The following is a 24471-nucleotide window of genomic DNA, read 5'->3' as shown; positions in this document are numbered from 1 at the left end:
GGGTACATGAACGCTCGGTCATTATCGCCATTTTTATAGTCCAACCCAGATTGTGTTAACCATTTTATGACTATGAATTCCTGTTTAGAGTGAATATGTGTTCTGAGGGGGTCACCGCGTGACCTTAGGGGTTATTTGCTCTTTAGTTTCTTAAGTTACAATGCTCAGGAAAACAGGGATTTTTCTGTTAAGGAAAAGTTAAAAAATTTTTTGAACACCTGAAAAAGCCAACCTGTCGAGGTGTGTCGACCAGATAATCCAAACGCTTTGAAGCAAATTATCGACACAGCTGTACAAATACACGGAAAAGAGAAGTTAAACATTACCTACAAAAGAAAACAGTAAAGCTGAAGCTACAAGAAGTTGGTAAAATTAACTCTCAAAACCTACTGCCAGTTTTATTTTAGAGAGAGTAACTAATGCAATATACGTAAATATACACACCTAAAATTCTCACAGAATATAAAAATATATATTCTTTGAAAGTTTTAGATTGATTTTGTTGACTTCTACATTATATATTATATAAATAGAGAAGGGAGCAGAAATTTGTTTTACAACTTGATCAAAGATTAAATGTCAAATTTTCAGCGGGTCCTTTCTCCTAAAACAAATCTGGTGACAAGCGTACTATAAAATATGTGTTTTTTTTAAAGTCAGTAGAACTTACTATAATATCAGCATGTTCTGCAAAAAGGCACTGGAATAAATAGAGATATAAAAAAGCCAGGTATTGCAATAGGATTGCAGAATTTGGTGGTTTTACACATCTGTTATGTTGCTCTTATGCTGTCTTTTGTTATTTTTTTTTTTTACATCTGCTTTGTTCTGCAGAGCATCGCGTAACAAATCCGAAAAGAAAAGAAGAGACCAATTCAATGTGCTTATCAAGGAGCTATGCACCATGCTGCAGGGTCAAGGCCATCCGCGCAAGATGGACAAATCAACCATACTGCAGAGGACTATTGACTTTTTACAGAAACAGAAAGGTCTCTGCCCAACTGGTGTTGCTAATCTAAACATCTGTGGATCATTTCAGCCACTTTGTAATCTCGATCACTGACTTTGAGTCATCCTTCTATTGCTTTCAGACATCACTGCGCAGAATGAAATTTGTGACGTGAAGCAGGACTGGAAGCCGTCATTCCTCAGTAACGAAGAGTTCACTCAGCTCATGTTAGAGGTAAAGCTCCACAAGATGTGTCTAGAAGCAGATGATTTAGTTTGAATTCTGACTAATATAAAATGTTATGCAAATTGTCTTTAAAATGGTAAATGAATAACAAGAATTACTTAAAGAAAATACCGAAGGAATGTGAAACTTTCATTAGTGACCATCTTTTAAATCTTATGCATTCACTCCTTACAGGCCCTGGATGGCTTCCTTGTTGCATTGACAACAGATGGCAGCATCATATATGTGTCTGACAGTGTGTCTTCACTTATTGGCCATTTACCGGTAAGCTGCTGGAGATCCATTTGTACAAACAAGAGTCTGGCTTTTTAACAGTATTAATAGATCTCACTAATAATCACTCATTGGTGTGTTGTCACTTGTGAGAGTTTGCAGTACAGTAATGTAGCTGTTGAAACCTTTTTATAAGGACACTGTCTGTCGTGCCAACAAAACCAATGAGCCTGCCTCTTTTACTTAAAGCCATTACTCCATATGATTTACCATCCTGGTACAAAACATTTTTCAAAAGAAGAGGCTTTTTTTTTTTTTGGTCCTTAAAGAGAAATTTGTTCTCACCACTCTCAGGTATCTCACCCACTTCTCCTGCAATGAAGTATCTTTAGAGAAAAGTCAGAGTGGTAACTCTTAACCTTTCTGTGTTGCCAGTAAGCTGCCGTACATCCATTACATATGTTTCCATGTTAGACAGGCCTTTTTTCTGCCAAGAGAACAATCCGTTTTCTGTTTATAACAATAAGCAGTTGTGCGTTGTACGCATGTTTTTGTTGACTTATAGATTATCATGCAACCTGAGTAGCTTTCAAATGATAATTTAATTTAAAGGTGTCACGGTGTGGTTTGGGGTTGGACCAAAGTGCAGACAAGAGCCTGGAAGCAGTATTTCAAAGCAGTCTTCAGCTTTATTCAAAATATCAAAAAAACATAACAAAAACACTGCAGGTATAAACCAGAGACAGATCCAAACTTACATAAGTACTGCAGATACTCAAGGCAAGGATGCGGGTAGTGCACAGGGTAGTGAACGCGAGGAACCAACAAAGCATAATGAAACAAAACCAACTAATATACAGAGAGAGACAAAGGCAAGTAATCAAATGAACTAAGAACAGGTGAGACAAGGAGGCAGGAAGGCAGAGGGAAAAGGTGAACCTAATAAAACTGAGACATGAGGAAAAGGACTAATTAACAAAACAGTGAAACAGACCTGAACGCAAACTACAGACCAAGATAAATAAAACATAGAATCAAGAATAAACATGATCTAAAAAGAAACTGAGAAGCTAGAGGTAACCACTACCTAAGACCTAAGGACTAAACAAAGAAACCATAAAGAAACCCAGACTACAAAAGTAAACAAACCTAACCCAACACTGATAGAACAAACTGAGAATAAAGCAGATGAAACGAGGACAAAGATGTAAAGAATAACTAAAGTTGACCTAACTAGAACTAAACCTAAGGGACTAAACTAGGAGAGGGAACAAAATGTCTAACATAAATAAACACAGAGAATCCAAGGGAGATACAGAACTATAATAATGACGGACATAAAAAAACTATTCTAAGTGAAACAACTAAGCAAAGATTAAACAACAAAGTCACAAACAAAGTCCAAAAAATGTCACACTGACAAAAGGAAAAAACTAAGCAGACCCCCATGGCCCTATGTAAAACAGTGATTTCCCCTTACACCTAATTGCTGGTTTTGCCCCCCGTGACAGCTACAAACCAAATGGTCTGTTTCAGGTTTGAATTAAAGCAACTCAGTTGCTTTGGAAAACAATGAGGAGACAAATTGTGATTTATTAAGGTCATTTGCTCTTGAGATGTTTTGATTATGTGGCTCTAAAAATTGTTTCAAAACTGCGACTGTTTGGTGTCTCCCATCACATAAACGTTTGTTTCCATTTCCTCAACAAATTTATGTAGAAACTATAAATCTGGATTTTTATTTTCTTTACAACAAGCTGTCCATTATAAATAATTTGCTCTGATAAAACATCCAAAGGAATATGACCACACAAGTCTTGCCAACATGTAATGACTGACACACATCTGTCTCTTTTTCTACCAGTCAGATATGGTGGACCAAAATATCTTGAATTTCCTCCCAGAGCGGGAACACGGAGAGGTGTACAAGCTGCTATCATCCCACATGCTGATGACTGACCCCATCGCTGCTGATTTCCTTGACAGTGAGTATCCTGCTCAGAGGTCTCGCTGCACAATCCATGTCTGGGTCATCATGTTGAAGCACAGTGGAAGAACAAAAGTTAAAGCCTGTAGATGGTGTAACACAGCCGAGGGACACTTCACTTCCTGCTGATGCTGTTGCTCTTTATTTTGGTCTCACTTATTGGGTCCTTCTTTAAAATACAGAACTGACACCTGACTCTTGATATCCAAACGTTTTTTTTCTCCCATCAGCAGAGAACCTGAGGTCTTTATTTAACTCTTTATATATAGAGGAAATTACTGCTTTAGGGTCTGTGGTTCATTGGAGTTCTGATTAGTGTGTCTATTATAAGACTTTTAGCTAATTATAGGAGCCAGCTTAGTATCATAGTTAAGTCTTTAAATCATGGTTATGTTAACACAGTAATCCAAAGCAGTTTTGGCATGGGAGGCCAAAGACACTGACCTTAATCCTGTGTTTCTGATGGGCTTTTTCTGAGGAAGAGAGAGGCTGAGTCGTCAGTGTCTCCGGCTAACATTCGAGGCTTTAATGGCTGTCCCAAAGCCATGTCTGGAGCAATCACCAACTCTGCTGGAGATCCATCTGTATAAACAAGAGTCTGGCTTTTTAACAGTATTAAAGCCCTGATTTTATTCAGTTATTGTTGGGTTGGATCAACAATAACTGAGTTGTCAGAGAACCCAAACTGTTAGTGTAGAAAATTATCTGAAGATTCAAGTGAGCTTTCTGTGTAAACCATGGCTCTCTCTGTGGATGTAAAATAAGTAGACTATTAAAATATAAACGAAGCATTTGACTGATAAAATGTGTAATTAATAGCAAATATTGCCCAATGTTCTAGTTTTGAATTGTGATGAGTGTAACCTTGGAAAAAAAGCTAGTTATCAACATTACAGTACAAGTGTAACAAAAAGGCTTACCAGAAGTTCTCACACCTACTGAACTTGGTCACATTACGTGATGTTACAACGACAAACTTTAATGTGTTTACAAAAGGGTTTTGTGTGAAAGCCCAACACAAAGTAGTAGAGAATTATGAGGTGGAATGCTTTATCAAATAAAAATCTGAAAAGTGTGGCCTGCATTTGTATTCAGTCTCCCCTTGCGTCAACAGTTTGAAGAAACACATTTCACTGCAAGGCTTTTTGGGCTCTGCGGATCTAGAGAGTGATTTTTTTGTCAACATCTGTGAATAGCTATTCTCAAGTTTTGCTGTAAATTCTTAATTGGATTTAGTTCTTTACTGGATAATTTTAACAGAGATGAAGCTCTAGATCTGCAGTAGTTCAATGATTATTATAGTTTTAGTTGCATGTTTAGGGTCAGGGTCTTGCTAGAAGGTCAACCTCCATCCCAGTTTCAATTTCTAACAGGTTTTCCTCCCTCATTGCCCTGTATTTTGCTCCATCCACTCTGACCAGCATCTCAGCCGAAAGAAAAGCATCACCACAGCATATTTCTGCCACACCTTGTTTAATGGTTGTGATTATGTTTTCAGGTGATGTTGTTTGAAATGTCCACTGAAAATAGCATCTGACCAGAGCACCTTCTTCCACACATTTCCTGCATTTCCTACATACCCCACCTCTTGCCCAATGACCACTGAGATAAGCAGCAGCCCCTGCAAGGATAAGCGGGTATAGACAATGGATAGATGGACGAAAAGTGTTCTCGTATCTGAGTAAAGGAGGCTGAATACAAATGCATGTCACACTTTTCAGATTTTTATTTGAAACAACAAATTAAGAAAACCAAGTATATTTTTTCTGCCACTTCAGAATTAAATACTACTTTTTGCTGCTCTGCCACATAATCAATTGAGAAAATGTGAAAAAGTTCAAAAAGGGCATGAATAGTTTCGCAAAGCTCTTTTATGGAGTTAAAATTCATGTACATTCTAATATGTTGATGGTATAAACAGGAAAATATCTCAATTTTTGCAGGTGAGGGACATATTGAATTTTGTTGTCATCTAGCCAGAGGAAACATGGACCCAAAGGAGCCGCCCGTTTACGAGTATGTCAAGTTTGTCGGAGATTTCAAATTTCATAACAATGGTAAGAACCTTTCCTTTACAAAGATCTTAAATAATTATAATCATCTTATTTTAACAAACGTAGACAAATAAAAATTCACACGCTCCTTGACACACAGTGCCTACGTCTTCTTGTAACGGCCACGAACTGACGTTACCGAGAGGTCTGCAGTCGTCGCTGGAGGAGCAGGTCTGCCTCATCGCCACAGTACGATTAGTCACTCCACAGTTTCTGAAGGTAAGAGGTCTTTGGGGCTTAACATTTGTAGCTTGGTATTACAGATTATGTTCCATCTATCTGTTGTTAAAACTTCCAGAGAAATAAAACAATAGCCAGCAGTCTGTGTGTTAATAATGAGACAGGTCCAAGGACATGAAGCATTTTGGTCCTTAGTGATGCAATCATGTCTGCATATTTCTTCTGCTACTTAGGTTGAGAATGGCACATTGATCGCATCCAATTACATCATCCAAGGATGCCTTAGCAGGAAAAAGCTGACCTCTTATGCCAAAGTTAAGCACAAAATCATAAATTCAGATTAAACAATATCTTTTGAAACATACCTTTAAAGCCTTAAAGTTCACACATTATTTTATTTCCACTCACAGCTCAGCCCAGATTGAGTTTAGTCTCCATTAAGAAACCTACATAAGCCTCATTATTTATTGAAGCCTCCAGACTTCATTAAAATCGCGTTTAAAACAATAAGAAGGCAAATCATCAACAAGTTGTATCAAAACAAAGAGAATGCGGAAAAATGTCAGCGTAGCGCTTCCGCAAACTCCTTCCTCTCCACAGAAGAGATGCGAGTTTAATAAAGACTTTGTAGTTGTATGTGCCAGGTCAGATATACCTTAAGAGAAACAAAGTGTTAGACCATTAAATGATTTTAACTCAATTTCTGATGAGTTTATATTTTACAAAAGGGGCTTTTCTTTTCTTTCATGTTGAAACACCTTCAAATGTTTTATTTTGATTATTCAAAAAATATTTGCAAATAAAGTTTTTTAAGAGATTTACAAAAACAGAATATTTTTAAGTTATTTATTTAAAATTTGGTTATTTTTCTGCTCAGCTGTTGAAATTTTATGAATGTTTACGTTGTGAAACAAGGGATTCAGAAAAGTTTACATGGGAAATGGAATGCCCTCACTGTTCTGTTCTCTTGTCCTGAAACATCTGTTTTATTTCTCTTCTTTTCCTTTAGATCTACAATTTTACAAGAGTACCCTATTGTTTTAAATGGTTTAATGAATTAAAATACAGCTTTTCTGTTTGCCTAATAGTCAAACAGTGTACGGCAATTCTTTTACCTGAAGTCTTTGGGCTAAATGCCGTATTTATGATTAGCGATTTTCAGATAAGGTCATTATTATCATTTAACTGTAAAAACGTCACGCTATGTTTCAGGCATATTGCCAATCCCTAAGTGAAAGCTCTATTTTTTTTATTGTGCAGTCTTATAAACCGACTCACTAACTATTGCATGCTGCTCCCCAGATGTAACAGCTCCAACAATAACTGCTTGACCATACGGCTTCATCTTTTTCCCCTTGAAATTCTTTGACTTATGTCAAATCTTTTGCAAATCCTTGGTTTAAATTTCCAATATTAAACTCGCCGCAGTTCTTCACGCAGACTATCTAAGTTCGAGGCCACAGCTGCTTGGAAGTATTCAGAACATTCAATCTGCTTGATGATGACGCACAAATATGGTTGCGCAGTGATTTAGTGAGAACAAAACTGGGAGGCAGAGTTGCCATATATGTGTTGCTGGAGCAGCTCACACTGTCCTTTCTGGTGATAACCTTCATGCAGTATCTAAAAACCTGCAGTAAAAAGGTTTTGTGAAAATTGTATCTCCAGGATTACAATTACAATTAAGCCCGTAAAACCCATCAAGTTCTTGTTGCTAAGTTCTAGCTCTGCTGTGATGTCTTGAGGAAAAATTCCCCACTATTTTACCGTATTCTGGTTCAGGATTTGTGTAACGTGGAGGATCCTTGTGATGAATTCACATCCAGGCACAGCCTTGAGTGGAAGTTCCTGTTTTTAGATCACAGGTGAGAAACGGACATCCTCATAAACATTAGTGTTCATTTTTATCAAAAGAAAGTCATCTTACCTGTTCATAATACCTTTTATGTTTCAGAGCATCACCAATCATAGGCTATTTACCCTTTGAGGTGCTTGGAACGTCGGGCTATGATTACTATCATGTGGATGACTTGGAGCTAATAGCCCAGTGTCACAAGCAATGTAAGAAAACTAGTGTTGCCTCTTTATTACATGTCATCACCACTTCAGATATGCGCAGATGCAGGTTGACTGATAAAATCAGGAACTTGTGATCACAGCATTCATTCCTGCTTGTCTTTTTTCTCCATCTCCTCAGTAATGCAGTTTGGAAAGGGTAAATCCTGCTATTATCGCTTCCTGACCAAGGGACAGCAGTGGATTTGGCTTCAGACTCATTACTACATCACTTACCACCAGTGGAACTCCAAACCCGAGTTCATTGTCTGTACTCACACCGTTGTCAGGTAATCCTGGTGCTTTTCTTTTCTCTAGTATCATGAGAGATTTGTTCATTGGCAGATAATGTATGGATAGGAGTGGAAAATAAAACTTGAAACTTATGTGTGTTGTTTAGTTACGCTGAAGTGCGGGCTGAACGGAGGAGAGATTTTGGTCTGGAGGAGCTTTCTCCACCCGAGATAGCGCCATCCTCTGTGAAGGTAAGAGCTCTTCTGCGTAGTGGAGTACCTCATACATGTTGACACGTTACAGCAACAGGCTTGAGTGTATTTTATTGGGATTTTATTTTAAAGTCCAGCACAATGTAGAAAACTATATTAAAGTGGAAGGGTAAAACTGTGGATAAATGTATAGCAGGGTTAAAGCAGAGCTAGGTTATAAAACACTGAACATCTCACAGAGCACTGTTCAGTTCATCATACCACAATGGGACAACTGCAAACCCACATGGCTGTCCACCTAAACCAGCAAGCCAGACAAGTAGAGCCAAGAAATCCATGGTAATTCTGGAGGAGCTGCCTACATCCATAGCTCAGGTGGTAGAATTTGTTGACAGGACAACTACTTAGCCTGAGTTATGCCTGCCATGCCAAATGGCATCTCATGACAGGCTGGCACACTCCCTTTGAGGATGGAGATGTGTTGTCATGTGGCCAGTCAAGCACATCCTCGTTTGTGCAACTCCCAGTGTGCGGTGCGAGTGGCACTCGCCAAACAGGAAGAGCAGCCTGGAAGAGTTTGAAAACACATCAGTTTTTATGAACACATGCACCGAGGAAATATTTGTTGCAAAATATTACATACATTTCAAAAAGGTTCTAGAAGTAACACTTAAAAAGTCAAATTGAGCAGTTTTAGGGGTATATTAACACATCCAGCTTCTTTCATTCTACTATTCACTACTTTATACAGCTTTATTTCACCTGAATGTTGTACTGCGTTTGCTATTGCCTGCGCCTCCGCTAAGAGGGTGTGGTGTCAGCCTCTTTTCAATTTCAATTAGGAATGCCCACAACACAAATCCCCACTATGAAACAAGGTGGAGGCAGTATCATGCTGTAGGGACTTTCTTTCCAGCAAGGAATGGGAAGCAGGTCAAAGTTTGAAGGGGAAATGGATGGAGCTAAATACTGGGCAGTCCTGGAAGAAAACCTGTTAGCAGCTGAAGAAGACTTGAAACTGGGATGGAGGTTCCCCTTCCTGCAGGACCATGAGTGTAGACATACAGCCAGAGCAACAACAACATGGTTTGGAACATATGTTAGAATGTCAGAGACAAAATCTAAGTCAAACTGTGAATCTGTAGAAAGACTTGTTCACTAATTCATTCCATCTAATATGACTGAGCTTGGACTATTTTGCAAAGGTGAAGGGTCAAACAGTTCAGTCTCTAGATGTCCAAAGAGACGTATGTCAAAAGACTTGCAGCTGTGTATGTAGGTAAAGGTGCTTCTACCAAGTATTTTGTTAACTCGGGTAAGCTGAACACAAATGCAAAACATGCTTTTCACATTTTCATTGGTAAAAAACTTTTGAAAGTCACTTAACAATTATGCTATACTTACTTTTTGTTGATTTATCACATAAAAACCCAATGAAACGCATTGAAGTTTTGGTTGAAAGGTGACAAGATGTAACAAAAGTTTTGCAAGGAGCTGTATGATATGATGTTTTGCAATTTGGCCTTCATAGCCGACCCTCTGTGCTTAACATAACTCTTTATTTTCCCAGGCACAGGAGCTGTACTTGGACATCTGCTCCACTCTGGACACGACAAAGGACAGAAACAGCGGTGCACATTCAGTGTCCTCCCACAGCTCTCGGAAATCTTCCCACACTGCTCTGTCAGACTCTTTGTGTGAGTCATCCTCTTCTCTCTAAACTGCTTAGTCACTCGGCAGGTTTTTATGTAAAAACATTATTCTCGTGTTTGCATTATTGAAATTTAGCCTAAAAAACGTTACTTGTCAGACTGAGCAAAGCAGGAGCAAACCTTTGTTTTATCATTATGGAAATTATAGCTCATTTTTTAATTTGTTTTCTTGAAAATCCCCCAGTTGATCTTTTGATATGGAATCTTTGAAGACTCTGTAATCAGCAGTAAAACCCCTGGAAGGAAGCAGACATGGCATCATTACAACAACCCCCTACATGTGTGGGTGACGATGCATCTATGATGAAACGTTTCCAAACCCCATGCATTCTGTCTGCCTGATTGCCATCCCACCAGCCATATAAAACACTAAATACTTCCATTTGCATATTTATGAAGACAGCACAGGAGCTGCAGCATTTCCATAACAGTATCGGTTTATAAAAAGCAAACCATGGTTCAGTTTTCCTGAAAAAAACACTCACACTGGTACCCTAACATGGCTTACATGGCTCATTTAGAAAAGTGCCTCTGTCAGAATTATGAGTTGCAGGTGATTTACTTGCTCAGCCTCGGTTTGTGTTCAATTCAATTCAATTCAGTTTATTTATTTAGTGCCAATTCACAACACATGTTGTCTCAAGGCACTTCACAACAGTCAGGTAGATACATTCCAAATAATCGTAACCATTGAACAGTGCAGTCATTTATTCAAATTGGATAAAAGGTTTTTCTGTCTAAGGAAACCCAGCAGATTGCATCCAGTCAGTGACTTGCAGCATTCCCTCCTCCCGGATGAGCATGTAGAGACAGTGAACAGTCACTGGCGTTGACTTTGCAGCAATCCCTCATACTGAACATGCATGTAGCGACAGTGGAGAGGAAAAACTCCCTTTTAACAGGAAGAAACCTCCAGCAGAACCAGGCTCAGTGTGAGCGGCTATCTGCCACGACCGACTGGGGCTTTGAGAGAACAGAGCAGAGACACAAAGAGAACAAAGAAGCACTGATCCAGGAGTACTTTCTATGGGAAGGAAAAGTAAATGTAAATGGATGTAGCTCCTTTAGTTGTTTCACCTAGAAAGAAAGAACAGATAAACTCTGAGCCAGTTTTCAAGGTTAGAGTCTGAAAGAGCACATATAATTAGTTACAGTAAAAGCTCAGTCAATTTCCATGTCTAGGAGAGAGAAAGGGTTAAACACTGAAAGACAGGGCCAAGTGGATCATCTGTAGAGGGTGAGCGTTAAGTGTTAGTCAAAGAAAACAACTTGTTTATCCTTTCGTAACTTTATTCCGCCATGAGCATTCCTCCAGAACAACTCAGACACGGCTACCTCCAGTAGCTCCACTTTCACACCCTTCCCACAACCCCCCAGTGCCCCTAGCGGATGAACATGTAATACGAACCAAACAAAGGATTAACAATCTCCCACCTTTTCTAAAAAAAGAAAAAAACAAACAAAACAAAAACAAAGATAAATTTTTAAGACTCATGAGAAAACACAGCCGTTAAAGATCTTTGTTAGAACAGTTTCAACCTGATAGAATGTGAAACATCTTGTGAATGAATTTATTGAATTTTCCAAAGGCCTTCATAAAGAGCCTTAAGAAGTGAGGTTGTGGATGCTCCCTTCTTTGTTAAGCAGTCTGCAAGTTGGTCTTTTGTTTGAGACCACAACACTTGATGAACTCTCTTAGTTTGAATCAGCTCTTTAATTGAACTGATTTCCAGCCGTAACCTTTTCTCTGCAACAGACTTAGTTGACTTAAGTGCATCAACAAGAGAGAAATCATCAGTCACACAGATTATAGGTGGAGGACATGCAGTACTACCAGTACTGAGTTCAGAAAAGAGTGTGGAAAGAAAAATGGCATTATCAATCTCCTCAGACATAGCAAGTGTTTCACCTGCCAGAGTGCTTCTGACAATTCTCTTAATTCTCTTTGACTGCCATGAAATGGGAGAGAACTGCCCATTGTCACCCATCAAAACAATGAAGTGCCCGCCTTGAGTGCCCCCATCTGAAAGATTTCCAAAAGATGCATCAGTAAATGTAACCATCTTTAAGTTACTGTCTTCCCCAATATGTTGAAAATTCAATTCAACTGACTTGGCCTTGAGCTTACACACAACTCTGTTTGCTTCATTAATGGTCTGTACTGTAGCATGTTTGAGACGAGATGCTAAATTACTAGCATCAAACATGACATCAGGCCTGCTCTGTCTTGCCACCCACAGAAGTTGGCCTATCTTAGATCTGAGCTCTGTCTCCTTTTCGGTGAGAGGTGAAGCTGACTGCTGCTCGTGAGGGTGAGAGGTGTATGGACTCCAAGTGCTGAATGTATGTTTCTTGGTGTATTTGTACCTTCTTACCTTCAGTGACAAGATCTACCCCCACATAGGAAAAGCTATTATGTGCTTCACGACCGACATTAAACTTTGACCTCAGGTGAGGTATGACTGACTCTGAAAACGTGTGATCCACCCCATATAAAATCATCAACATGACAAGCAAGTACACTAGTTACATTTTTTAGCTCATCCAGCCAATAGAAAACTGCAGGGTCAACCTTAGACATAATGCCTCCTGCTTCAATCATGATGCTTTTTACCCTGTTATACCAATACAGTGAAGCATCAGCTAAACCATACACACATTTCTTTAGTTTCCAAAGCACACCTGTGCTCTTGGCCTCTGGAGGTTTGATAAAAATGTCTCTGGACAGTTGCATTCCTTGTAAAAAGGCAGATTTAATGTCCATAGAGTGAAGTTCCCAATGTTTTTGACATATAACTGCCACTAGGAGTCTCCGTGACTCTGAGGCACAGGTTGGAGAGTCCTTTTGTATGTCAGAAACTTGTAGCTCCTCAAATCCTCGTGCAACAAGTCTTGCTTTAGGTATTATACCATTTTCAGTTTCTTTCAGAGTGCACACCCAACGAGTGGAGACACACTTTTGTCCTTTGTCCTCAATTTCTTCAAACACTTGGTTTTGTTTCCAGCTTATTATTTCATTGTTCTTTGCTTCATCAAACGACATGTCGTTACTCACAAAAACATCCTCGTGTGTATCCATATCCTCAGCATCTGCCTGGACTTGAAAATCCTCCAACTGTGACATATCAGCTGATTCACTGTTGCCAGCCACTTCTGCCAGCTCAAGCAGCTCCAAGTTAAACCAGTTCTTGTATTTCCCAGTTGCTTTGCCGGCACGCCCCAACACTTTAGCTTTTGGTGAGACACCCTCTGCATTTCTGAATGTCACAATTTGACCTGTCTTTATGATGGTGTTCCCAGTGTGCTGTCTCTCTGCCTCTGCATTTACAGGAGCAGGCAAAGGATGATTCTCAGGATTTACTGCAATAGTCTCTTCTCCTACATTCTCTTGAATGATGTCCACTGTATGTTGTCCTTGAATGTTCTCCTCATTGCAGGTAATCTGAGGTTCTTCATTCTCGTGAGTAACTTTTCTCAATCTGAGTTGATGCACTCTGACACAGGTGCCTCCGTGTCTTACAAAAACGACTGCACCATCTTGACCAATCACCACTCCTGGTCCTTTCCATTCTGGACAATCCACTCTTTTGTAAAAGACTTTGTCTCCAGTTTCATATTGCTTGTCTATGGGTCGCAGCTGCTTCTTTAGTGCTCTGCGTATCCTTTCTGAACATTCCGCTTCTGTAAAAGCCTTTCTTGCAGCATGCAGGGCTGAAATATGCTTGGCAATCCATTCGCTCTTGGTGGTGCCCTCTAGAGCTGGAGCTTTGTCTATTAATACAGAGGGTAGGTTGGGATTCTGCCCGAACACCAGCTGATGTGGGCTGTATCCATGGACACTCTGCATAGAGTTCTTTGCCATAAGGGCCCAGTCCATGGCAATGCTCCAGTCACATCCAGTACTTGCTTTGACTTTCAGTAGGATCTCCGTCAGAGTTTGATTATGGCGCTCTAACAGTCCATTGCTCCACGGACTGTAAGCAGGTGTTGTCTTAACTTCAATATTAAATTTCTCGGCCATGTCTCTCACTTCCTCGTTATTAAATTCACCACCATTGTCACTGAACAACTTTTGTGGTGGGCCATGTACACTGATCCAATCATGGATAAAACATTTGACTATTTCTGAAGACTTCTTTGTGGTTAAGACACTACCAGCACTGAAACGGGTGAACTGGTCAATAATGTGTAGGTACCAAACCCCAGGTTCAAGTTCGTGCAGATCTACAGCAACTGTTTCATTGTATGTAGATGCCAATGGTAAGCCGACAGCAGGTTTTGGTTTGGTCTTACAATATCTTTGACACACATCACACTGGTTCACAACCTTTTTCAGTAGGCTGTTTTATTCTGTGTCCTTGTTACCAGAACCAGTCAAAAGTCTCTGTATTTTATCAGCAGAGGCGTGGTTATGAAGTTTCTCCAGAACTTTCATCTTTTTATTTGTGTTCATCTTGTCTGTTATAGTCAGTATTTCTTCCTCAGTAGCTTCTAATAGCTTATCAGAGTGAATAACATTTCTATTTTCACTGTCCACAATGTTCACGCAGTAATGACCTGAGCTAGTAAAGTCCAGTTTGACAGGCTGGTTGAACGTCACTGCACTGTCCCTTTCCATGTCCAAAATGGTCCCTGCCCTTTTTAATGAGGTTTTACTCAGAAGCAGCGGGATGTCAGCAGGTACTACTTCAGTTTCTATATTACACTTTGTGTTGCCAATTTTAGCAGGTATCTTTACCTTTTTTATGGAGTAGACGATTTTTCTATCTCCAAACTTGAAGGGCCTGTGACTCTGTATTTCTGTCTCTTTCATACTCTTCACACTTTTCTTTTGTAATACAGTAGTGTTTTTGTCCTGCCACTCTTGTCCACAAACTGTCCTAGTGCAAGCAGTGTCAATTATTGCCGAGCCAAAACATTCTGTCATGAATATTTCGGCATCTGTTGGTGATTCTTTGGTCTACAGTTAAATTGCACTCTTCCACGTCTTTTGTACCATCAGCAATTTTAACACTATCAGCTTTGTGCGGACAGTTTTTAACCCAGTGAAAAGTACTTTGGCACACTGCACATTTCGACCGTCGTCCGTACTTATCCAGCGGGTTTGTACCGGGCTGCGGTGTGTTGGGCTGTGGAGTTTTCTGATGGGGACTTTGCCGCCAGTACTTGCCTTTTTGCCGCCATTGCTCCGTTGCAAACACGGACTCCTGTCTAATGCCTTCTGCTGCCGCTCTCTGCTCTTTTTTCGCCAAATATTCTTTTCAAAGCGGACTTCATAGAAGCAAATGTTACATCTGAGCATGCCGTTAAAGCCAGCTGTCTGTCCATCATATCCAAACATGCAGTGTCCAAAAGCTTAAAAGCCAAAACTCCGTCAGGTAGCTCCATGTTGTATTTTTTCATGCGCGAGTAACGCTGCTCGAAATCAATAATATAGTCCGCCATCGACATGTTAACTTCTTTTATGATTCGATCAAAATCCGAGTACGCCTCATAGATCCTGTCCTTTTCCTCTTTCAGGAACAAGTCATCTAGTTTGGCGAACAATATAATCATTCCAGTATCTTTATTTAGGTCGTCTACCGGAATTTCCATCGCCGTGTCCCGCGCTCTTCCAGACAGTTACCAGGGCGACTGCAAGCGCTTGTTTCTTTTTTTCCAAATCCGTAACTCTCGTCCAAATGTTGACTTCATTCTTCCAGCTTTCGTAAGGCTTTCCTTCTTCAAACGTTGGAGGAACTCTGTAGTTACTAACCATCCTCTGCTACCAATGTTAGTGAAAGAAAACAACTTGTTTATCCTTTCGTAACTTTATTCCGCCATGAGCATTCCTCCAGAACAACTCCGACTCCGCTACCTCCAGTAGCTCCATCTTCACACCCTTCCCACAACCACCCACAGTGCCCCTAGCGGATGAACATGTAATACGAACCAAACAAAGGATTAACATTAAGTTGTTGCCAGCAGAAGCTTGGACGATGCCCCTCTCCAGAAAGGTGTCACAGGTAGACACAGAGCCAGGCCAGGTGTAGCTTCTAGGAAGAGAAAAGAAAGAGAACAAAGTTAAAAACTGAAATAACAGCAAATAATGCAAAATTGGAGAGTAGTGTGAGAATGTAGCAAAGAGGGTGAAAGTGGTCATTATGTCCTCCAGTAGCCTAAGGCTATAGCAGCATAACTACAGAGATAGTTCAGGATAACCTAAGCCACTCGAGCTATAAGCTTTATCAAAAAGAAGGTTTTAAGCCTAGCCTTAAAAGTAGACAGTAGACAGATTGACCATAACCATTGGTCATACAGGTAGCAGAAAGACGGAGGTAAAAAATAAGGAAGATAGCTCAGTATAACCTAAGCCACTCTAACTATAAGCTTTATCGAAATGGAAAGTTTTAAGCCTAGCCTTAAAAGTAGACAGGGTGTCTGCCTCACGGACCAAAACCGGGAGCTGGTTCCACAGGAGAGGAGCCTGATAACTAAAGGATCTGTCTCCCATTCTACTTCTAGAGACTCTAGGAACCAACAGTAAACCTGCAGTCTGAGAACAAAGTGCTCTGTTAGGAACATATGAACCAATCAGATCTCTGATGTATGATGGAGCTAGATCATTAAGGGCTTTATATGTGAGGAGGAGAATTTTAAATTCTATTCTGGATTTAACAGGGAGCCAATGAAGGGAAGCTAAAGTAGGAGAAATATGATCTCTCTTTTTAATTTTCATCAGAACTCTTGCTGCAGCATTTTCAATCAGCTGAAGGCTTTTAACTGCATTTTGTGGACATCCTGATAGTAACAAATTACAATAGTCCAGCCTTGAAGTAACAAATGCATGGACTAGTTTTTCAGCATCACTCCTGGATAGGATATTTCTAATTTTGGCAATGTTCCAGAGATGAAAGAAGGAAATTCTAGAAACCTGTTTAATATGGGATTTAAATTACATGTCCTGGTCAAAAGTAACACCAAGGTTTTTTACTTTATTATCAGAGGTCAATTTAATGCCATCCAGGTTAAGTGATTGACTAAGCAGTTTCTTTTTTAAAGACTCCGGTCCAAAGACAACAACTTCTGTGTTGTCTGAATTTAGAAGCAGAAAATTTAAAGTCATCCAAGTTTTTATATCTTCAAGACATGCTTGTAGTCTATCTAACTGGTTGGGCTCATCAGGATTTATGGATAAGTAAAGCTGAGTATCATCAGCGTAACAGTGAAAATTTATCCCATGCTGCCTAATAATTTGACCTATTGGAAGCATATATATAGTAATGAGAATTGGCCCAAGTACTGAACCCTGTGGTACTCCACAATTAATCCTGGAGTTTAAAGATGATTTATCATTTACATGAACAAACTGGAATCTGTCAGACAGATCAGATTTAAACCAGCCTAGTGCTGTTCCCCTGATCCCTACAGCATATTCCAGCCTTTTTAAGAGAATATTGTGGTCGACTGTATCAAATGCAGCACTGAAATCTAACAGAACCAGAACAGACACGAGTCCATTATCTGAGGCCATAAGAATATCATTAGTGACTTTCAGCAGAGCAGTTTCAGTGCTATGATGAGCTCTGAAGCCTGACTGAAACTCTTCAAACAGGTCATTGCTGTGTAAATGCTCCCACATTTGATTAGCAACTATTTTCTCAAGAATTTTAGATAAGAATGGAAGATTGGATATAGGTCTGTAATTTTTCAAGTCATCTCGATCAAGCGAAGGTTTCTTAAGTAAAGGTTTAATTACAGCTACCTTAAAAGCCTGTGTTACATATCCATTTACTAAAGATAGATTAATCATATCTAAAATGGGGCTGGTAATCAGAGGGAACACTTCCTTAAATAATTTGGTTGGGATTGGATCTAACATACAAGTTGAAGGTTTAGATGAAGCTAATATTTCTGTTAACTCAGGAAGCTTCACAGGATCAAAACAGTCCAAACAAATCAGGTTCTGCAGTTACTTCCAATGTTGTCTCACTTGCTGAGGATGAAGTAATCATCTTCGGGAGTATGTCAAAGATTTTCTTTTTAATAGAATCAATTTTATTTAAGAAGAATCCCATAAAGTCATAGCTGCTAAGAGCTAAGGGAATGGATGGCTCAACAGAGCTATGACTGTGTGTAAGTTTAGCAACTGTACTAAAGAGAAACCTAGGATTATTCTTGTTTTCTTCTATTAATGATGAGAAATAAGCTGTTCTAGCTTGGTGAAGTGTCTTTTTATACAACAGTACGCTATTTTTCCAGATTAAGTAGGAATCCTCTAGGCGTGTAGAGCGCCATTTTCTCTCCAGTTTTCTAACATTGTGCTTTAAAGTACGTAGCTCTGAATTAAACCAGGGAGCTAGCCTCCTATGAATAATTATCTTCTTTTTCAAGGGGGCTGCATTGTCTAATGCATCACGCAATGATGAAGTAACACTATGAATAAGAGGATCAATTTGTGAAGGGGAAGAAACAAAATTATTGCCCTCCACTGTGTTTTTCTGTATTGGCTCAAATAGAAAACAGTGAGTGAATGCATCACATTTTGTGGATTTAAGTCAGAGGCAGAATAAAGTGGCCTCTGAATAACAAGCTGTTATGCAACCAAGGATGAAATGTGTTACTTCTTTTAGCTTCAGGAAAGCTAGTTACTCTGCTGATAAAAAAGGCACCCTTTAAAAAGAGGAGATAATTTTTTTTTTAAATTAGTTTGTCATTTTTATTAGTTTTAAGTCTCTTAGCAAATTGTAGAGGAACCACATGTTTTTTGTGGCCATCTACAAGGTTGATTTTCATGGGCACAGCCCACATCCTCAACTCCAAGAATTGATTTTCCCTAAAAATGCGGCACCATTTAAAGGGAAATTAAACAATCTTTCCATTGCTGTAAGATTTACTGCCAAAAAGCTTTGTTACCACAGAAAAATAATCACACAAACATAAATTTCCCTACGTTTTATGCCTATCTTGTGTAATTTTGATCAAGTTTTAATTAAAGAAAAAAAATCAATAATAGTGGTGTACTTAATTCTTGTTTTTTTAGAAATACCTCATTTGTACCAATGAAAGCCCAAAATGAATAAGTTCAAATGGCCATGGTGGGTGGCTGTAAACTTTAAAAACAGACTGGAATTTTATATTAGGTCAACATGTCTAAAAAAACTACAAAATGAAGGTTTCTCTTCAGTTTCTCTTCACTAATTGGCAACATATAATTAATGGAGAATGATTATACATTGTCATAAAACCGTTCTGCTTGAAGTCAGTAATATATTCACCTTTACTGTACGGTTCGGTTGACACAGAAACATTCATTTAACTGAGTATATGCTCAGACTGAGCGTCTAAAAGTGAGTGGTCTCCTTTGCAGCAGCGAACTCCTACACAGAGGCCTGCACACCATCATGGCCGTCAGCTTCCATTGGACCAGAGAAGACACCTGCCAGAATCCAGCCCAGGGGATCAAAGGTCAGTTTATAGTAAACATCTTCCTGTGCCAAGCCTTTCTACTTACAGCCATGAAAACCATGGATAGCATCAGTGCGAGGACAACACAGCGTCGTGTCACAAAGTGGTGCTTAATCATAAATGTGTCCTTTTGTCTCCCCGCTGTAGAGTTTGGCTCAAAGACAAAATTCCTTTGACCTCGTTCCCCAAATGAGCCTCTCCCTTTCTCCAACCTGTAGCAAGCACTCCACAATGGTCAGTGTTTAGACTTCCTCTCCTGCCTGTTACTCTGCTCTTCTTTGCTTGTGTACAGTATCTTGCTGTTATGACTGTTGCTACCATATGGGTTTATTTCATGTGCTGCTTGTGTACACTGACTCTTGGCCTGGTTATAAGATTGTGATTCAAAACAGGACGTAAGGAGAAGATTAAGAAAAAGAGCTCTGTGTCCTCGTTTTATGGTTGGACGGCAGATTGGTTGTGTATTTCTAAAGGATTTCAGTCTTCTGTAAAATGTCTGGATGGCTTTTACTCATAATGACCTGTGGGCACGTTTAGGTATGGTTTTTGAAAATTAATAGTTTGAACTGAGAGCGCAGGGTGCCATGGAGATTACTGCAGCAGAAAGGCCTTAATGTGCTCAGCTTGCATGTTTTCCCCTGGTCTGTGTTGTATTCATCCACTAATTTCCTCCGGGTGCTAGGGCAGAATATTTGTCTTGGGTTCATTAGCGATTGCAAGTTAAGTGTGTGCATCTCTGTGTTATAAATTGTACCCTGTCTCTTACCCAGTGATATTCTTCATAGGATAAAGTGGTTACAGAAAATATATTAGGTATGAATCAAGTACCTTATCAAGTAAATTTTCTCCTGTGTATTCCCATGTTTCTTTCCACTACAGCAGCAACAGTCGCAGCAGCAGCAGCAGCAGCAGCAATCCTCTGTGTATCAGCTGCAGCAGCCTCAGCTCGGCGTAATGAACCAGCTGAAAGAACAACTGGAGGAGAGGACGCGCATTCTGCAGGCCGACATTAAGACGCAGCAGCAGGAGCTGCACGACATTAAGGAGAAGCTCCATCTTGCCAATTTACAGGTAACAAACACTCTTAAAAGAAAGATTACACATTTGTTTCTTTAGAAACCAAGTATGACAACACTTTTTATTGGATAACCAATGATCTGCAGGATAAAAGCACAGACTTTCAGTGAAACAAGGAGAGACATATATATTTATACATCTAGATGCTTAAATGAAGTTAAACATTTGAATATCAGCTTTAGATGCTTGGTAAGAAAACAAATCAGCATGTTACCAAATCCTCAACAGTGAAGGTAGCTTGACTCCCCCTAGAGGACAGTGCTAGCTATAACATAACCCAATGAACTGATTTGGGAAGGTTTCTGTTCGATCGAAGGCCAGAAGTGCCACATGGGCAAAACATAATTGTAAAATGTTTATAAATTAAATCAATAAAATTAAGTTGGAGATATTTACATAAATGCATCTGTTTTCTATTCAGGTGCTCCAGCACATAATGAATCAGATTTTAGGGTCCATTTAACAAGCCCTACTGACTGCTTAAATTTTGTTAGGATGGTTCCTGTTGTACAGGAAAAATTAAATGTTAAGTAAATAATGAAAAAATTCATATCACCTGCGCTTTGAGTGTCTCGTTACTGAAAATCGCAATATAAATCCTTACCTTACCTTACCTGTTAACACATGACTTTTATTTTTAATGACTTCCACATTTAATCACTTAATGGTGTATTTAGTAAATTTTTCACACAATCTTTATTATTATTATATTTCATTTAATGCATTAATTGAAATACCATTTAAATAATCACATATATAGGCCTACATAGTTGTTTTATTGACTGGATTATGGCATCTTTGGCACTCGTGCCCTTTCTGTGATCTAAATGTGGCAAGAGAGGAACAACATTGATAAAACGGACTTATTTTGTATATAACTCTACAACCCACACAAGTGGCTCAGGTAGAGCAGCTCATCCAGGATAGCACATCAATGTGAGCTGTGGCAAGAAGGTTTGCTGTGTCTGTCAGCGTAGTGTCCAGAGCCTGGAGGCGCTACCAGGAGACAGGCCAGTACACCAGGAGACGTGGAGGAGGGCAACAACCCAGCACCAGGACTGCTACCTCCGCCTTTATGCAAGGAGGAACAGGGAGAGCACTGCCAGAGCCCTGCAAAATGACCTCCAGCAGGCCACAAATGTGCATGTGTCTGCACAAACGGTTAGAAACCGACTCCATGAGGATGGTATGAGGGCCCGACGTCCACAAATGGGGGTTGTGCTCACAGCCCAACACTGTGCAGGACGCTTGGTATTTGCCAAAGAACACCAGGATTGGCAAATTCACACTGGCACCCTGTGGTCTTCACAGATGAAAGCAGGTTCACACTGAGCACATGTGACAGACGTGACAGAGTCTGGAGACACCGTGGAGAGTGATCTGCTGCCTCCAACATCCTTCAGCATGACCGGTTTGGCAGTGGGTCAGTAATGGTGTGGGGTGGCATTTCTTTGGAGGGTCGCATGCCCCTCCATGTGCTCGCCAGAGGTAGCCTGACTGCCATTAGGTACCGAGATGAGATCCTCAGACCCCTTGTGAGACCATATTCTGGTGCGGTTGGCCCTGGGTTCTTCCTAATGCAGGACAATGCTAGACCTCATGTGGCTGGAGTGTGTCAGCAGTTCCTGCAAGATGAAGACATTGAAGCTATGGACTGGCCCGTCCGTTCCCCAGACCTGAATCCAATTGAGCACATCTGGGACATCATGTCTCGCTCCACCCACCAACGTCACGTTGCACCACAGACTGTCCAGGAGTTGGCGGATGCTTTAGTCCAGATCTGGGAGGAGATCCCTCAGGAGACCATCCACCGTCTCATCAGGAGCATGTCCAGGTGTTGTAGGGAGGTCATACAGACACATGGAGGTCACACACAATACTGAGCCTCATTTTGACTTGTTGTAAGGACATTACATCAAAATTGGATCAGCCTGTAGTCTGTTTTTCCACTTTAATTTTGTGTGTGACTTCAAATCCAGGCCTCCATTGGTTAATAAATTTGATTTCCATTGATGATTTTTGTGTGATTTTGGTGTCAGCACATTCAACTTTGTACAGAACAAAGTATCCAATGAGAATATTTCATTCATTCAGATCTAGGATGTTTTATTTGAGTGTTCCCTTAATTTTTTTGAGCAGTGTATAAAAGACAACTCTTTTCAATAATCCAGACATATTTTTAATAGATACATTTTTTGTTTGTTTTTTAGATATTGTTACAGCAGCCTATCCACAATGAATTCAGTCAGGCCCAACAGCAACAACAACAACAGCTGCAACCACCCCAGCAGCAGCAGCAGGGACCTGGAAGGCCAGCACAGCAGGACCAGAACCAATCCGGTGTCATTAGGGAGCTCTCAGGCCAACCCAAACCATCAGCCTGCGGGACTCACGGTTCATCACCACACTCTTCCCTGAGAGAAAACACCTCACCGTCCGCACAGGTTAAATAAAACAAATTGCACATTTGAATTAGGATATTTTTCAGCATGTACAAGCTAATGATATCAATTTGTTCTGATTTATAGAATATTTTTAGGTATTTCATCCTTAGTCACCCATGTCCTACGGCACAGTATGCCTGTCAAGAAATTTGACATTTTGTAATCTTCCCAGATTTCTGCAGTTAAAGTTGACATATGGAGAGCGATGCAAAAATCAGAGATGCCCAATCTCTGATCACTGATTTTGTAAAGCTTCAGCTTTCTGGATAAAATCTTTTCTTTTTGTTTTTACAATAAATAACTTGTAGTTCAAGTTAAAGACCATTTGTGCAATGTTCAAATACAGTTAAATGAGTTTTGTTTGACATTCTGCTTCAATCAATCAATCAATCAATCAATCAATCAGTTTATTCACACGATTTAACAATTTCAACATTAATTCACAAACACATTCTGTTACAACACTTAGTATACACAAGTGAAAAGGGAGCAGGAAGAAGAAAACAATCTTGTAAAAACCTCCCCCTTTCTCAATAATTCCAAAATAATTTGTTTGTTGATAGTTCATCGCTAAGTTTATCGATATTTGTAATAAAACCACTCATTAAGTTAAGACATCTCATAAGTCATATTTTCTATGATGTTTTTTAAATCATTCCCAGAACAAAACAAATTTGTGTCATCTGCAAACAGGATGAATTGTGGCATTTTAGACACCTCACAAATGTTATTAATATACAAAGTAAAAAGTTTTGGTCCTAGCACTGAACATTGGGGGACTCCACATTTAATTTTTTGAAGATCTGATTTTTTGTTTCCTAGCTATACAAATCGTTTCCAGTCAGTCAAATAATTACTCAGCCAGTTATAAACTGTCCCTCTTATCCCATAATCCTGTAATTTGGAAAGTAATAATGTGTGGATGAAGGTATCAATGCTTTTCTTAAATCGATAAACATCCCCACTGTATATTGTTTCCTTTCTATTGCTGCTGTAATTTTTTCATTCAATTCTAGTAATGCAAGGAATGTTGATTTATCTGATCTGAACCCATACTGACTCTCATTCAGCAAGTTATTCTTTTCAATTATATAAATTCTACTTAATATTTAATTGGAAACATGGAGTGATTAGTTGTCATGTGGTATATTGTTAAATCATTTGTTCATTTATTGTAACCAAAGAGGAGCACTAAGAAGTATTTCTGTCGTATCGATCAATATTAGTTAGGGTCGCACAACTCTGTAGATAAAAAGGAATTCAATAATATTTTGATACAACTACAGAGGTGGCATTTTTTATAAGTGATTAGCATTGTTAGCTTGATTAGCATTACTAACAGCATTCTTTTGGTATTTTCCCTGTAGAGTTAGTACACTTACCCTCAGTGTGAAATGTGACTGCCAGCAGACTGAAAAATACATGACCAACAGATTGAAAAAATACTGTTGCCTTTCTAAAAGCTTCTCAGACCTTTTGTGCTTTCTCTAATTTCATCTTTAAACACCATAATGATCCTGAAAATGATCAAACAGAGACTGCCAACTAAAGTTTGGGACTCTGACTCAAAGCCGCACTTAAGTCGCAAAAATAAAAGACTTCAAACTCGATTTAGGCTTGTGGAATAAAGACTTGTGACTTGACTTGGGCACCTGGTCTGA

At 39.5% G+C, this 24471-nt stretch overlaps 1 protein-coding gene across 1 annotated transcript in view; it reads left to right on the top strand.

The window, feature by feature from the left end:
- The window catches only part of npas2 (neuronal PAS domain protein 2), a 41495-nt gene that overhangs the window by 11578 nt on the left and 5446 nt on the right, over window positions 1-24471 (top strand). Inside the window, exons 4-18 of the mRNA XM_047379290.1 lie at window positions 835-989; window positions 1092-1183; window positions 1370-1459; window positions 3273-3393; window positions 5339-5452; window positions 5550-5668; window positions 7412-7494; window positions 7584-7690; window positions 7827-7974; window positions 8085-8169; window positions 9701-9827; window positions 19192-19289; window positions 19437-19523; window positions 20169-20360; window positions 22577-22810. Of these exons, the coding sequence (XP_047235246.1) occupies window positions 835-989; window positions 1092-1183; window positions 1370-1459; window positions 3273-3393; window positions 5339-5452; window positions 5550-5668; window positions 7412-7494; window positions 7584-7690; window positions 7827-7974; window positions 8085-8169; window positions 9701-9827; window positions 19192-19289; window positions 19437-19523; window positions 20169-20360; window positions 22577-22810 (1852 nt within the window). The remainder of the gene's footprint in view (window positions 1-834; window positions 990-1091; window positions 1184-1369; window positions 1460-3272; window positions 3394-5338; window positions 5453-5549; window positions 5669-7411; window positions 7495-7583; window positions 7691-7826; window positions 7975-8084; window positions 8170-9700; window positions 9828-19191; window positions 19290-19436; window positions 19524-20168; window positions 20361-22576; window positions 22811-24471) is intronic.

Source organism: Girardinichthys multiradiatus, chromosome 11, assembly GCF_021462225.1.
Source record: "Girardinichthys multiradiatus isolate DD_20200921_A chromosome 11, DD_fGirMul_XY1, whole genome shotgun sequence".
NCBI classification, from domain to species: Eukaryota; Metazoa; Chordata; class Actinopteri; order Cyprinodontiformes; family Goodeidae; genus Girardinichthys; species Girardinichthys multiradiatus.
Note: the sequence above shows the minus strand (reverse complement) of the source record. Positions and strands in the feature narration are given on the sequence as shown.